We start from the raw sequence: 14,817 nt of genomic DNA on the forward strand, positions 1-14,817 counted from the left end.
AAAAATGTTGGTAAATATATTAGAAAAATGAGACATGGATAAAGGAAAAAAACAAAAACAAATATATACAAACCATGATCGATGTGTGTACAACAAGATCATTGGTATCAACACGTATATACGCAAAATTATAAAATTTGATATATATATATCTAACCTGATAGTGATAATCATCGAATAATTATATAATAAAACACGTTAATACGTAAAACAATATACGTGATAATCGTGATAATTATATAAAAAAACACGTTAATTACGGAAATATAGGTGAGAGAACATGCAAAGCATCCTCTCACCCTGGGTTCAAACCCAAGCGTGGGGAGGGGCATTCACATGGGCTTCCTCGGTTCTCTGGGAGATGTAGTTGGGCCAAAGGTCCGGTGAACTTCCGGATTATCAAAAAAAAAAAAAAAACTACGGAAATATATACATGTGATAATAGTCGTATAATTATATAAAAAACACGTTACAACATAAAAAAATACACGTGATAATTATGATAATTAATTACATAAAAAACACGTTAACTACGAAAATATATACACGTGATAACCATTGTATAATTACGTAAAAAACACGTTAACTACGTAAAAAATCTCTACTTACCGCGGGTTATGATTTGATAATATATAGAATTTATATTAAACAACAACAAGAACCTCAAAAGATTTAATGATCAACTGATTTACACAATTCTTGAGTGTCTAAATCTGATTTTAATAAAATGGAAATGCAAAATAAAGACATTGAAAGATTTTACATCAAATACATGAGACAGCAACCAAGTTACAATGCTATTGAGGAGGCTGAGTCAATTTTACCATGTACATGGAACCCTAAATGGAAAAAAATCCACAAGATAATGCAGACAAATAGATTATTATAGTATGAATGCCAATAAGGAAGCAAATGCATCATCAATTGTCATTGTGCATTGTTGTATTATATCCCCCATGTTAGGGAACTATGGCCATATAATAGGAATTTAAAAACAGAATCTGACGGGGAATTTCAAATTAAATTAACAAGCTTCAACTTTTTTTTTAATATATTTTTTAAAAGATAAATTTATAACATTTATTCACAATAAATGGCGCTTTTTAGATATTGTATAATGTTATTTTATTTTAATAAATATAAAGGATGTACTAAACATAATTAATATGTATTTTGTAAATTTTTGTAATGGTTTTGGATATAAATATGTTTGAAATGATTTTAGATAAGTTTAAATATGTATAATGACACATGTTTACAAACTTAAAAAAATAGTTCAAAATATTTGGATTCGAATATTGTTGTTCGAATTCACATGCCAACACGAATACAAGATCATGTGATGATGTATATCATCTATTTTTTTTTATAACCAAGAGGTTCACTAGATCTTCAACCCACTTAAATCTTTCGGATCTAGAATCAACATTTATTCACTTAATTAATTGCATCTCATTCTCCCCGCGAGTGGAATCGAACATGACCTTGATGTATATAATCTAAGGTATTCGAATTCGGGTTTCTATAGCTTGGTTACCCAACCCATATACACCCTAGTTCAAATCCATCGATTAATATTTTAAAATTTTTGGATTCTCTACCATTTATATCAAAACAATTACTATCTTATGATCAAAATTTAGTCCTCTAAATGCTTAAAATTAAGTGATATTTTTCAACAGTGTATGCCACAAAAATGACATATTTCAATTTATAAAGAAGATTGAAAAGTGTTAAGAAAACAAAAGAATTTTTGTTTTGGGTGGTTATCATATACACATATGTATATGTTGAAGATGAAAGTATCAAGAAGAGAGAAGAACGAAATATCCATCCATCTCATAAATCAAAGACAAAAAGAAAGGAAATCTTGCATGTCTCATATATAATTCAAGAACCACGAAAAGGACAAAAACATAAAACACTACTACGATGATATAATATAGTTCTTAATTATTAAAAAAGATAACTAATAAGTCATAAATGATGCAAGATTCCAAAAGGGAGGTCTATTGGATGATGGATGATGGATGATTGATGATGGATGATGGATGATGGATGGTGATGATGATGACGGATATAGTAGACTCCTAAGCATCACCTCCTTCGGGTTTAGGAGGGGTTTGAGATTCATGAGAATCTTGCATCTCTTTGTCTTTCTTCTCGGCATCGACCTCCGCATAATCTTCTAGAAACCCATAATCATAATCATCATCATCTAACTCATCGTCGTCGTCGTCATCATCATCCGAACTGGTCTCCTCATCATAATCGATGTCATCATCATCATATTCTTCTAAATCAAAATCGTCAATGTCCATCCGATCAAAATAATTTCCCTTCTGCTCTGTGCCATCGTCGATAGCTATGGCCTTACCCTTATCCTTTGCGCCACCGCTACCGCTGCCGCTATCGCCACCGCCACCGCTACCGCCTCCTTCAAGGTCAATCGGATCTCCCAATACTCTACTCAAGAATTAATGTCCAAACCATATACATATATATATATATATATGTGCGTGTGTGTGTTAACAACCATGTAAAGATTCACATTTTATCACGAAAATGAACGTAAAAAGTGTTGGTAAATATATTTTAAAAAAAAGATTAGATGGATAAAGGGTAAAAAGAAAAATTCATATACCCTTTTCCTTTGTCGGGGCGGTTGCCTGCAGGGTCCGCTGTCTGGTTGAGATCAAAGGGTGGCATCATCTGTATCATTGTATATGTATAAATCAATATATATAAACCATGATCGATGTGTATACAACAAGACCATCCATTGGTATCAACACGTATACATATGAAAATTAGATTCCAATATCTATATATAATAATTGATATTATCAGATCTATCGAAGAATTAAGACCATAACATTTTCATGCGACCAACGATGTGTATAATACGATTAGATCCGGACAAAAATGAGATGAACCCACGTAAATTCAACCGTAAACAATCACCAAAACACGTGGAAACCAACCAAAAACTCGACACGTAAGAATCTGAGTGTGGAGATTGAAAATACCATGAAGAGAAGGCCAAGGAGGGAATCGAGATGGGCCATATGGTGGAGAAGATCCGGGAAAAAACACGTCGGAGAGGGAGGAGAACAACAAGAGTATTGTCTTGAGCAGACAAATATGAGATCTATGTATATGTGTATGTGTGTGTTTATAGGTGGTAGATTTGGTTTGATGGGTGGTATAACTAGGGAAATCTCGTGGCTTATATAGTGAAAATTTTTGAGGGTTTTTTTCTTGGTTTGGTCTCTCTATAGCTGGTAACAAGAAGAAATGCGACTTGAATTTATTGCGTTTTGACCCTTTTCGAAGTAAAATATGTATCTTTAAATTTATTGAAGATTTTATTCACTTAAATCATTGATGGTGTAAAAATAAAAAATTAAAAAAATCCTTTCTTGCAATATATATATATATATATAAAAGAATGATGTTCTATGATTATTAATTTGATACTGATCTAAATCGATATAACCTGATAATTATCGAATAATTACGTAAAAAACACGTTAACTACGTAAAGAGATACACGTGATAATCGTGATAATGAATTACGTAAAAAACACGCTAACCGCATAAATATATACACGTGATATACGTTGAATATTTACGTAAAAAGCATATAAAAACTCAAATTATCGCGGGGTATTATTTTGATTATACAAAGAATTTATATTAAACAACAACGACCTCAAAAGATTTAATGATAAACTAAGTTATACAATTCTTGAGCATCTGAAATCCGATTCAAATACTAATACAATGGGAATGCAAAACAAAGAAATTGAAAGATTTTATATGAAATACATGAAATAACAGCCAAGTCACAATGTAATTTAGGACGCTTGAGTCAATTTTACCTTGTATCCATGGGGCCGTAAATGGAAAAAAATCATCAAGACAGTGAAGACGAATGGATTGTTATAGTATGAATTATTGATAAGAACGCCAACTAGGAAACAAATGCATGCGTCATCAATTGCCATTGTGCATTGTCCATGTTAGGGAACTACGGCCGCATAAAAGGTATTTAAGACGGAACCTGACTGGGAATTTCAAATCAAACAAGCCTTAAAACCATTGTCTAATTCTTCCCTGTTCAAGTTCTTGCCGATAAACACGATCTTGTTGATTCTCGGTTCGTCTTGTCCCCATAACCGGTCGGGTGATCCTTGGAATATGTCATGTACTCCCTGTCACAACATCACAAAAAAAAAATAATCACTTAATATTGCTTTACCGACCAAATCGATCCACGAAACCGAATTATGCAATCAAAATGATCTTTTTATTAAAAATTTTACCATTACAGTTCTTGCCTCCTAAATCATAGGCTTATATAGATCATAAATGATTATTTGACCGGGGTCTAGTACTGATTATAATAAGAAAACTTGTTAAGGAATGCCAATATAATGTTTCTTGGCTTGATTTTTGTCTGTCAGGGAGATGAAAGTATGTGAAAAATCTAAAAATATAACCTGAAATACGAATCTCTCGTCCATGCCATGGACAGAGAGGAGACCCTTCATCCTGTAGATATCCTCGCTGCGGTCCAGCAACAGCGTCCCGAGCCACATGTTGGCCTGAAGGATTGTGAGAACCCAGCTTTAGGCGAAAACAGTTTTTTTTTTCCGGAGAAAATAATCATGTACCAGAATAGTCGAATAATACCTTTTCGAGGTCTAAGCTTCCTTCGCAAACTAAGCTAACGGAAGAGACACCGGGGTCATGAGTATGATCATGAGAGTGGTGATCATTGTGATGGTCTGCAGTTTTATAAGCAGCAGATTATTAATTAGGTTATGAATTTACGATGTGAGGACTTGAACCAGAATATCTCGGTCAACTGGTGTGCATGCAGCCGGTTGTACACGTAAAATACGCTCTCTTTACGTCACCACCACACACAGTTCTCGACCAAAAAAAAATTACCATGTTCATGACCATGCTCATGGTGGTGCTGGTGGTCATGTTTGTGATCGTGATCATGGTGATGGTGATGATCATGACACTCGTGATCCTCCTTCTCATCTTCATTGACAGTGCTCTCAATTCTGGGAAGAAATCCCATGCAGAAACAAAAGGGAATATTAGGAAATTATCCCGGTAAAGCATTTCGCATGACTAACCATGCAAGAACTACACTAGGCAACCAGCAAAACAATATAGAAGAGGAAGAAGTAGACCTTTCTAGATCAAAACCTCCAATCCCAAGAACATAATCCAAGTCAACTTTCCCGAACTTTGTCCGCTTCATGTGCGCCATGCCGTTGATAGTCTGCAAATAACCATAGCAAGCAACTTAAAATAGAACGGGAGAAACAAAAGGTGACGGAAATGAAAATGCAGAAGAAGCAGAATCAAACCTTTATCCGCTGCACAACTGAAGTTATCTCTGGCTCGCCAACAAGATCAGTCTGCAAAAAAAGTAGAAGCACTTTGTTCTTACTTCTTACAACAAGAGCGGCATATACAATATCTCCATAAAGAACGATACACATTGGTCAATGGAAATCCTTCTGTAACCCTTAGGTTATCATTATTCAACAATATGGGATGAAATGAAACCGGTGAAGCAACACCATCCGTGTCCATGGTACATTCATGAGCATGCACTATATTAGAGACGATTAATCCATATCTCATGAACATGGTAAATTCTCTCTAGATTACCCAAAACTTCCCATTCCTCTTACAAGCATCTACATCAAATACGGGCAGAAACAAAAGTTTTCGGTACCTTATTGACTATAATACGATCTGCATAGGCTATTTGCTCCACTGCCTCGTTGACGACACCTTTGGGCTTGACCTCATCCAGATGCAATCGAGCATGCTTAGCATCAACCAAAGTGACCACACCATCCAGTTTGACATCATTGAAAATTTCATCCTCCGCATAAAACGTCTGAATAATCGGGGCCGGGTTGGCTAAACCTGAAAAGGAAAATTATTACATAATAAGTTTCACTCCGAGATTATCTAAGGAAACAAGAATATTTTACGGGCCTTAGCTTTATGACGTTCAAATAAGGTTACTTAGAAAATAAAATGGTAGTTTAGTTCTCAACCTGTCGTCTCAATGACTATATGGTCAAAATTTCCCTTCTTCGTCTTGACCAACTCGGAAATCATCCTCACAAGATCACCTCTGACTGTGCAACAGAGGCAGCCATTGTTGAGCATAATTATATCCTCTGCTCCTGCAGCTTTAGCCGCGACGAGCGACCCATCAATGTCTACTTCACCGAACTGCAAATTCACATTCAGCAGAAATCAACCACCACGGTTAAGAAATCATCTCAAATCGGTTTATTACGAAGTCAAATGCCGATTTAGAAGTCATACCTCATTCTCAATCACAGCTATGCGCTTCCCATGCTCTGCTGTCAATATATGGTTTAACAATGTTGTCTGCTCATTACAAAAAGCTCAAGCATCATCAGCAACACTAAACAAGACAATACGACTTCAAAAAACCATAATCTATCAACTAAATTTGAGAACTTTATAACTCAACAACGATTCTTTTTGCTACAGACTGATCGAATTATTAATAACGTACGCCATATTCATGATTCAACAGGGAACTCAACGACCCAATTCGTGTCCATTTCGGGCACAACATTCCGCTAAAGCATGAAAATTTCAGGAACCCTAGTCATATAAACCATTAGGCATCACCTTGCCGGAACCCAGAAATCCCGTAATTATAGTCGCGGGGATCCGGTTGTCGGGCGGAATCTTAGTCGCAACACCGGAATCTTCGGTCTCCGTCGCGGAGGCAGAGGCAGAAGCAGAGGCAGAGAAATATCTCCGGCGACGATCGGGATAGACGACCGCCGAATAGAACGGAGATGGCGTCGTTTCAACGGTGACGGTGGCTCCCCTGCGCCGGGAAAAAAGCGGAACAGCAGCGGAAGAGAACCGACGGTTAAAGGCGGTCCCGGCGCGGCGAGAAGTGAAAGAGATGAAGGTTGTGGCTATGTCTAGTCTGGAGAGAGTCGCCATTTTTTTTTTGTCAGGGTTTAAGGCGAACGAAACGAGACTCGGATACGAGAGCTCTGGAGATGACGATTGTGGATATAGCACGCATAAACCCTGTTTTTTTGCTTTTTTTTTTTTTTTTTTTTTTTTTTTTGTTTTTTTTTTTTTTTTTTTTTTTTTTTTTTTTTTTTTTTTTTGTGGAATTAGATTTTTCGCTCGAAAGATTTTTTTCCCTTAATTTTATTCAAAAATATTTTATGCAATAATATATGTTAACCATCTAAGACGAAAAATACAAGATAAAAACACAACATTAATATAGATGTCGTATGCATGAATATTCGCGTTAATCTTACACGATGTTTTGACTTAATTCTTTGGTGTTTATCTTCTTCACAAATCAATTTCTAAAACTATATTTATCAAAAAAAATTACCTTAGTCAAAATAAATATTTATCTACGATTTTTTATCTCTTGAAAATAGAAGATTGCTTATTTCAAAGGCTGATTTAAGTAAAATCTAACTTAAAAGATTTTCTTATTAGATATTTTTTCGTTGAAAACAAAAAAGACTAAAACTTAATGGATCGACGATTGAAGGCGGAAAAAATCAAGTGAGAATTAAAAAATAAAAAAATAAGATTAAGAATATTCTAAATAAAGAAATATTTAAGATAGTTTATACCAAAAACATATAGTTTTGTTGTGTTTTTGTTTTTGACCTACATGGATCCCTCCATTAACGACAGTCATCTTATTAGTGATTATAGGTATATGTTAAATCAATCTACCTTAAATAAGGTATAGGAAAGCAAAAAAACAAAGAGAGACGAGATGAAGAAGATGACGACTCGGTTCCAAAGATCATCATCTCTGGGGCTGGTCGGAGCCGTTCTCGGCCGGAGGAGCGACGCCCCATCCGCCTTCCGACTCAAGCGGCTCGAATATGTGGACGCCTCCGTCCGATAAACCTTCCGCAAACATGTTTGGCTCCTGCGGATGTGCAGCTATCACCACTGGATGTACATTCGAGTTGCTGCATTTTTCAGACAAGTTTTGTCAGAACCTATATACATATATGTTTCAAGATCTCCTCCTTGAATGAATTCAGTTCGGGTCGTTGTTATGTTACCTCAGATTGGAAGGAAGATAAGCTGACGGGTTCACTCGGCAACGCAACCTGAGGTTTGAAGAGGTGAAAACGCAGACTGTTGCGTCCTTGAAACTCGCATAGATCAGTTGGCTATCGCATGAGAACGTTGCATGCGTTATTGGCGCTGATGATTCGCTCACTACCCACTGAATCCGATCGTAAAAACATCGTTATTGATCGTCAAATATTGGAGAGAGAGAGAGAGATTCTGAACGTTACCTGTTTCACGCATTCGAGTTTGGTAGTTTCGTAGATGGCAAGTTGAGTCTCGTGCACGACCAGGAAGTGAACATGGTCTTGATGGAACTGAACGCAAGTGTCTGATGGTGCTGTGGCCACTGTTCTTCCCAGTGGAAGTTGCAGAACCTTGCTCTTCTGCTTCTCCCATCCATCCGTGTTCCAAACGCAAATCTGATAAGAAGAAGAAGATAAACCCGTTAAAACCATAATAATAAGACGATGGTTTCCCGTAAAATCGACGAGAAAACACGGTTTAGGCACCTGAGAATCTGCTCCAGACGAAACCAGAACGTTCAGTACGTTAGAGAAGGCGAGGCCGGTTATCCTCTTAGAATGACCTCTGAGCTTGCTCTTAACCTGCTCCAGCCGAAGAACATAATTCATATTAACGACGTTTCTTTCTTCACGCCATACCCATTTCCGGAAGTTTTTTTTCCTGTTTTTCTTACCTCATCCACACGGACGTTGTAAATCTGAATCGTGTTATCATCCATCCCGATGGCAATGATGTTGTTGTCTTGAGGGTGGAAAGCAAGAAACGTTGCAGCAGGCGGCGGCGGCATGAACGTAGCCATTGTCTGTGCTCATTCTCATTAACATTTTCAGATATGTATACAGAAAACCAGAAAAGCTAAAAAACGATAATCCTCGAGTATATTACCTTAAATGTCATCATGTTAAACAAGGAGATCTTTCCTCCAGAAGCCGACATCACGTACGAGTCGTTCTTGGATAAAGCAAAACACGGTACAGCTTCTTCAGGGTTAGTTTCAGACACGACGTTTGTCATGAGGTTTCCGCTCGGTGGTTGCCATTGCAGAGGCGGTACACTGGCAGTTGCCTTTTCCGGACGAAATATAGTTTGATCGAAAAAGAGGATAAGAACAGATATTTAGATATCTGTCTGTTTTTTGGTAAAATCGTAAAGGCAGATTGCGGAAAAATGCTTTCCGAGATATATATACCTTTCCAGTTGTGTTGTGTTCACTTCGCTGCCACCTCCATAGCAGATGGATAGCGTTTGATGACAAAGCCAAGATAGCATTGCCCGAATTTGTGAAAATCAGTCTTGATATCTGTAAAAACCAGAATCAAGCCGTGACCGTATGGTAACGTACAAGATCAGAAAATGTGTGCATATATATACACATATATATACATAATACATTCATGCGCATGTGCTTTTACGTGTGTATATACCTTGGTAACTCTCAGATTCTCGGGGAGTCTTAGCGACCGGCATTGAGAGGGTTCGTTGATTTCGGTGAGCTTAAATTTCTTAGACTTATCATTCGATTCTTCTACATTCATCGGGTTCATATCCACCATATTTCGAGATTCTCCATTCTGTAAAAACACAAATGATGAAGCTCAATCCCAAAACCCGAGAATATGAAAAATTCAACGTAGAAAACCTTCAAACGAGGGGAAGAAACAGACCTCTCGCACCATTCCCGGTATGGAAACCACAGAAGCCGATCTCTCTGTAAGCACAGCACTAGTAGTAGCAGCGGTTGTCGCTGCAATGGAGTTAATTGCAGCCTGCAAGAAAAAAAAAAACGTGGAAAATGTAGTTTCAGAGAAGAAGCTTTTAATAGGTAACGTAAAGTAGAAAATGCTTGTTTGAAGATCCGATTTCAAAACCTTGGAGGATTCGGCTGAACTTTTCTCGAAAGTCTGGAGAAGCCTCAAACCATCAGAATTTGCCAAAATCTTGATCACATTTTCGTTAGCAGAGACAGCCAAGAGAGAACCTTCCTTGTTAAACCGGATACGCGGGCTTGCCTATATAACATAGAGGAGAGCCTCCGATTCTCTTCAATCAAAAGCTCCGAAAATATCTCGAAAAATGCCAATTTTAGATAATTTTTTTAACAGACCTGGAGACCTCCATCGGCATCAATGGCTGTCAAGAGCTGAACGCTATCCATATCCCAGAATTTAATGGAGAAGTCGTCACCTGCAGCCAGATATCGGTTCTTGGTCGTATCGAACTGTACAACTCCGAGGGAACGCTTGTTGAATCCTTGATAAGTTCGTTTAACAGCTCCTTCACTTTCGTTCCACTCCACTATGTACGATTCCCCTTCTTTACTCGTTCCACAAGAGAAAAGCCTGCAGAGGGTTGTTCCATATAAAAAAAAAGCTCAAATCTTTAAGTTTTATTATTCGCCTCATGGTACAAAACTGAACCAGGCTTAGACAAATAACGGCTAAGATCATCACTCTAACCTAGTTCCATCAGCACTATAAGACATCGTCGTGCACCACCGACCAGGAGCATCGTAGTCAACCCGAGAACCCATATTATCATATAACCATGCTTTTATTTTTCCATCGAGCGCTGTTGAGAAGATGAACTAGAGCACAAGAAAAACAAATGACAAGTCAATAACAAAAAGGCACTAAAGCATCTATAAACAGGTCATGATTCTGCGGCATGGATTGAGATTGAATGAACACTGAACCGAATAAATTTAAACGTGGTTCCAAGCTCAAATTCACTCTATATGCACAGGACGATACCTGAATGGTTTCCTTGTAGTGAGGACAGATAGAGTATACAGGAGCCTCGTGGCCTTCAAACATATACCGTTTCGCACCTGTGGTCGCATCCCAAACCTGTAGTTGACAATGCCCGGGGCCAGTCAGTCTACCGACTATCAAACCCGAACCAGAAAATGAAACAACAAAGACTGAACCTTGATGGTCTTGTCATCTCCGCACGTTATTACACAGAGTTGCTTGTTTGGAGTGGAGAATGCAATATCGTTAACGCCACCGGCATGCGCATCCATCTGATGAGATCATCACAATTCGGTAAACCAAAAAGAACGTTGTAATAAAAGACCTGTGGGCTTTTGTAACCCGGTGACGCACCTCAAGGTGTTGCCTCATGTCATCACCGCCTTGATAAGAGTATATTTGTACGATATGCCTCGAGTAAGCAACTCCTGCAGTTTAGAACAACAACGTTATGATCTAAAAAAGGCAGTCTTTCGCAATTATGGAAAACCTGGGAGGGTTTCCTAAGCCAGATAGCCGAAATTTTAAATGTGAAATCTCACCGAACAATGAACCATCAGGACTCCATACCACGCGGTTGACAGAAACAGCAGGATCTTTCACCAAAGCAGCCTGAAGATCAAAACTTTTCGGTCACTGACAATTCAAATATAAACACTGATTATCGACATTCAGTCGTCGGTTTCATAAAGATATCTCAGCACAATAACCTGCAGGGGCATTGAACATTTACTCAAGTCCCAAACTTTGAACGTCTTATGCACTAGACGTTCCCTAGAACCAACTTCCCACAGGCCGATATCCCCTACATTTGTACCAACTGGAAGAAGAAAAAAACACAACAGAAGCAGTTTTCCAAGTTAGAAACCGGTGATTACATGGAATGCATACACAGCATCAAGAAATATACCGAGTAGTAGAGTCTGTCTTAATGGATGGAAATCCATGCTCATGGGACACGAGCCATGGCTCAAAGATCGTGCAACCGTCTTGGGCAAGTCCTCGGATGCTTTGAAAGCCGGAGTATGAACAGGGGCCTGCCCTGGAAAAGTCATCGGCAACATATTAACACCTAGATTCACCTGCTCACAAAAGGAAAAGAAAACAAGCAAGCTAATCACCACAAAAGGAAACACAAGTCGATGGGGGAAAAAACATGTATCTCACTTGGATTGCATTACCTCGTCAGAGATCCCCATAGATCTTGTTCTTTTGGAAACATGGTCAGAGTCCCCGGATGGGTAGTCCACAGAAGAATTCGTCGTTGGAGTCCTCGGGTGCTTCAAGGAAGCTTATATCAAAACACGAAAGAAATCTCGACATAAGCACATCACAAGTGAAACTTTAAGTTTAAGGTCATGGAGATGGAATGGGTAAAGCATGCAAAAGAGACACATCGTAGAGATAACATGTATAAAGACAACACACAAATTCAATAAAGCAAGAACCTGGGATAGATGGAGAGCCGAGAGCAATGAATCCCCCAGACACAGCAGGATGATGAGGGACCGTCGAAGGGCCAGACATCCAACCGGCGAGAGGTGTTGGAACAGTTGAAGGCATTGGCTGAAAAGGCTAAAGTCACAGAGACAAGTCAAAGCATGTTTCTTGAAGGTGATGAATGTGAACGCCAAATAAGGTAGAGATTAGCATACCCCATGTGCACCTAAAGGAGGAAATCCCCCGGGTTTTGGTAACGAGCCAAGCAGTGGATTGTTCACGGGCGATGGTGCCCTCGTACCATTCTGTGGGCCACACGAATGATCCACGAAAAGGGTTTTGATATCAGGATTCGGCCTCGGGTTTTTGCAAAGTTGATGTTGCCAATTTAAGCTGTAAGAAGTTGAATGGTTACATACGTAAAACACTGAAACAAGATGCCGAAAAACTTGAATCGAACAAAAATAGTGATAACGAACAACGAATCACACCTCTGGTTGATCAGAGTCCTCAGCCTTGAATTTCTGAGGGAAGGAAACAGCAATTTATCGCGGAATAATGGATTCGCTTCAATAAGCTTCTTGAGTTCCACCAACATGATACCTCTAGCCGACTTTGTATCCCCGTACTTGGATAACTGTTCATTCTCCCTATGATTCAACAACTTCAAAACATTTAATTCATTGCATTCTCGTTTGAATTACAGCTAAAACCCGGAAAAACTGCATAAACCCGATATTTTCTCACCGGAAGTTATCTAATGTCATGAGATTTGTGATTTCCTTGAAAAGCTCTTCGTTGAAGGTAGAAAATACTTTCAAATCCTTCATTAGAATATCCACAGCTTTGGAACGATCATGCCTATAAGAAACACCATGCAAATCACAATTCAAACACAGGTCTTCATTTGTTGTTTACATTGATCATAAATGGAAAAAAACAACAACAAAATCCATGACTTACTTATCCAAGGCCTCAAGATACTTCTGCTTCCTGATCTCGAAGAATATTTTCATCGAATATCGGTTATCGTCCACTTTCGTGAATCCAGAGAGATATCTCTCCACTTCATCCCAATTGCCACTCTGCACCTCTTCCTCAAAATACCTCATATTGAAGTAAAACCCAGATTCTTGTTCAAGCCTGTTTTCATCAAGGAAGCGATACATTATAAAACATATGGAATCGTCTCTGCTAGTAAAGTTCAGGGCAAAAATTTTGGGAAATTGAAATCTCAGCCTGAGTAATTCGATCGGAAATGCGTGTAATGCAGAATCCGGACACAACACAACTTACTTGTGAACAGTCTCTTTGAACTTCTCCTCATCGAGAAACTGTAAGATCAAGAACACGAGCTCTCTACTGAGAGAAGACATGTTTCGTAACTCCGACACTATTTCAACTCAGATGCAGAAGACCCACCAAAAACCATCAACAGATCTACAAAAATCAATGGCCAATACAAACGCAAACGGCGGAAATCAGCTGAAATGGGTTCAAATTTCGGCTAAATTGGAACAGTTTAAAAAAGGGGACACGAAATTGGTACCTGCAACTGGATCTTTAAACTGTCTTCAGAAAATTTTCTCCAGATATCTCCCCATTTCGACAGATAATTAAGATAAAAACAAAAGGCAGAAAACAATCCAGAAGTTTAGGTCTTTCTCGTATTGGCGAGCGAATTAAATGGCTATTAAAGAGAATCTTTTAACCCCATGAAAGGAGAAGCAAAAATAATTATTAACAAGGGGGGAAAAAGCAAAACCCAGAAAAGCTACGACAAAAATCTGAAATAAATTAGAATAAATCCAAACAGCTAGATTCCATTAAAAGGGGCAGAGACACAGAATCGTGAAGCTTATTTACCATGAAGAAAAAGATCGATCTTCGGATGGAAGACCAAGTTTCTCTCTCTCCAGAGACGAAAGAGTTGAAGGAGAAATTGGTGATGATGGACTCTTTTCCCCCCTCTCTCTCTCTCTCCAAAGTATTTATAGGGACGTGAAGTGAAACCTAGCAGAAATGGCGATTTTAATAAGAGAAGGTGACTGATAATGGATTTGATAAGCAGGAGTACCTATTACACAATAAGATTCTCTACTTGTAATAAGTAGAGTTGATAACTAGGTGTACTTATCCATAGGTACAGTGAGAACAAGGAAGACGACTTATCAGATTAAATTTCTCGAATTCATATGTTCGGAATCTATAGTTGCCAGCTGTACTCAACCAAGCTATAATCCTCTGTGTCACGGTGGATTCACACTGAGAATGGAGTACCGTCGATCTACTCCAATGACTACGATGAAGGAAATCCAACGGTCAATATTCGATTAAGTGTGTAAAGTAGCTGCGTCACATCGTCGCAGGGTCGACTGAGATCCCTCATGACACGACAAAGCTTAACCCTCGAGTTTCTGTAATATTACGGTGTCTACCATTA

At 38.4% G+C, this 14,817-nt stretch overlaps 3 protein-coding genes across 5 annotated transcripts; all 3 read right to left on the reverse strand.

Annotated features, from left to right (window-relative positions):
• Window positions 1-1,906: 1,906 nt before the first annotated feature.
• Window positions 1,907-3,175, reverse strand: LOC104813574 (aspartate and glycine-rich protein-like). Its single transcript, XM_010541218.1, has 3 exons — window positions 3,030-3,175; window positions 2,645-2,712; window positions 1,907-2,466 (listed from the first exon to the last, which is right to left on the reverse strand). The coding sequence occupies exons 1-3, from the start codon at window positions 3,066-3,068 to the stop codon at window positions 2,091-2,093; spliced, it is 483 nt and encodes a 160-aa protein (XP_010539520.1). The 5' UTR covers window positions 3,069-3,175; the 3' UTR covers window positions 1,907-2,090.
• A 657-nt stretch (window positions 3,176-3,832) lies between these two features.
• Window positions 3,833-7,098, reverse strand: LOC104813575 (COBW domain-containing protein 1). Its single transcript, XM_010541219.2, has 10 exons — window positions 6,712-7,098; window positions 6,376-6,441; window positions 6,099-6,279; window positions 5,768-5,964; window positions 5,394-5,444; window positions 5,214-5,305; window positions 4,960-5,081; window positions 4,699-4,793; window positions 4,506-4,610; window positions 3,833-4,217 (listed from the first exon to the last, which is right to left on the reverse strand). Exons 1-10 carry the CDS (start codon window positions 7,036-7,038, stop codon window positions 4,080-4,082), a joined length of 1,374 nt encoding a protein of 457 aa, XP_010539521.1. The 5' UTR covers window positions 7,039-7,098; the 3' UTR covers window positions 3,833-4,079.
• Window positions 7,099-7,735: 637 nt separating this feature from the next.
• LOC104813577 (protein TOPLESS-like) lies at window positions 7,736-14,357 on the reverse strand. 3 transcript variants are annotated; one of them, XM_010541222.2, is made up of 27 exons: window positions 14,241-14,357; window positions 13,924-13,929; window positions 13,671-13,814; window positions 13,338-13,517; window positions 13,122-13,235; window positions 12,866-13,024; window positions 12,590-12,767; window positions 12,383-12,509; window positions 12,116-12,225; window positions 11,845-12,016; window positions 11,645-11,754; window positions 11,477-11,546; window positions 11,289-11,362; window positions 11,111-11,206; window positions 10,935-11,030; window positions 10,641-10,768; window positions 10,289-10,523; window positions 10,053-10,193; window positions 9,849-9,950; window positions 9,609-9,755; window positions 9,374-9,484; window positions 9,070-9,249; window positions 8,858-8,986; window positions 8,670-8,765; window positions 8,388-8,579; window positions 8,148-8,314; window positions 7,736-8,051 (listed from the first exon to the last, which is right to left on the reverse strand). In XM_010541222.2, exons 3-27 carry the CDS (start codon window positions 13,748-13,750, stop codon window positions 7,883-7,885), a joined length of 3,363 nt encoding a protein of 1,120 aa, XP_010539524.1. In that variant the 5' UTR covers window positions 13,751-13,814; window positions 13,924-13,929; window positions 14,241-14,357; the 3' UTR covers window positions 7,736-7,882. The 3 variants fall into 3 exon arrangements, with proteins under 3 accessions (XP_010539524.1, XP_010539523.1, XP_010539522.1); XM_010541221.2 differs by having other exon boundaries at window positions 13,924-13,935; XM_010541220.2 differs by having other exon boundaries at window positions 13,924-13,970.
• Between the last annotated feature and the right edge of the window lie 460 nt (window positions 14,358-14,817).

This window comes from Tarenaya hassleriana, unplaced genomic scaffold, assembly GCF_000463585.1.
Source record: "Tarenaya hassleriana unplaced genomic scaffold, ASM46358v1 Cleome20, whole genome shotgun sequence".
Taxonomy (NCBI): domain Eukaryota; kingdom Viridiplantae; phylum Streptophyta; class Magnoliopsida; order Brassicales; family Cleomaceae; genus Tarenaya; species Tarenaya hassleriana.

Excerpts from the sequence above, each read along its gene's own strand:
- LOC104813575 (XM_010541219.2), bottom strand. The coding sequence starts at position 7,038 with ATGGCGACTCTCTCCAGACTAGACATAGCCACAACCTTCATCTCTTTC. Across the intron at positions 5,965-6,098 it reads TATAGTCATTGAGACGACAG|GTTTAGCCAACCCGGCCCCG; the intron begins GTTGAGAACTAA and ends TTTCCTTTTCAG. Across the intron at positions 4,218-4,505 it reads ACGAGAGATTCGTATTTCAG|GGAGTACATGACATATTCCA; the intron begins GTTATATTTTTA and ends ATGTTGTGACAG.
- LOC104813574 (XM_010541218.1), bottom strand. The coding sequence starts at position 3,068 with ATGGCCCATCTCGATTCCCTCCTTGGCCTTCTCTTCATG. Across the intron at positions 2,713-3,029 it reads TCCTTGGCCTTCTCTTCATG|ATGATGCCACCCTTTGATCT; the intron begins GTATTTTCAATC and ends ACAATGATACAG. Across the intron at positions 2,467-2,644 it reads CGCCCCGACAAAGGAAAAGG|AGTATTGGGAGATCCGATTG; the intron begins GTATATGAATTT and ends ATTCTTGAGTAG.
- LOC104813577 (XM_010541222.2), bottom strand. The coding sequence starts at position 13,750 with ATGTCTTCTCTCAGTAGAGAGCTCGTGTTCTTGATCTTACAGTTTCTC. Across the intron at positions 13,025-13,121 it reads ATGACATTAGATAACTTCCG|GGAGAATGAACAGTTATCCA; the intron begins GTGAGAAAATAT and ends GTTGAATCATAG. Across the intron at positions 12,768-12,865 it reads AGGACTCTGATCAACCAGAG|CTTAAATTGGCAACATCAAC; the intron begins GTGTGATTCGTT and ends AACTTCTTACAG.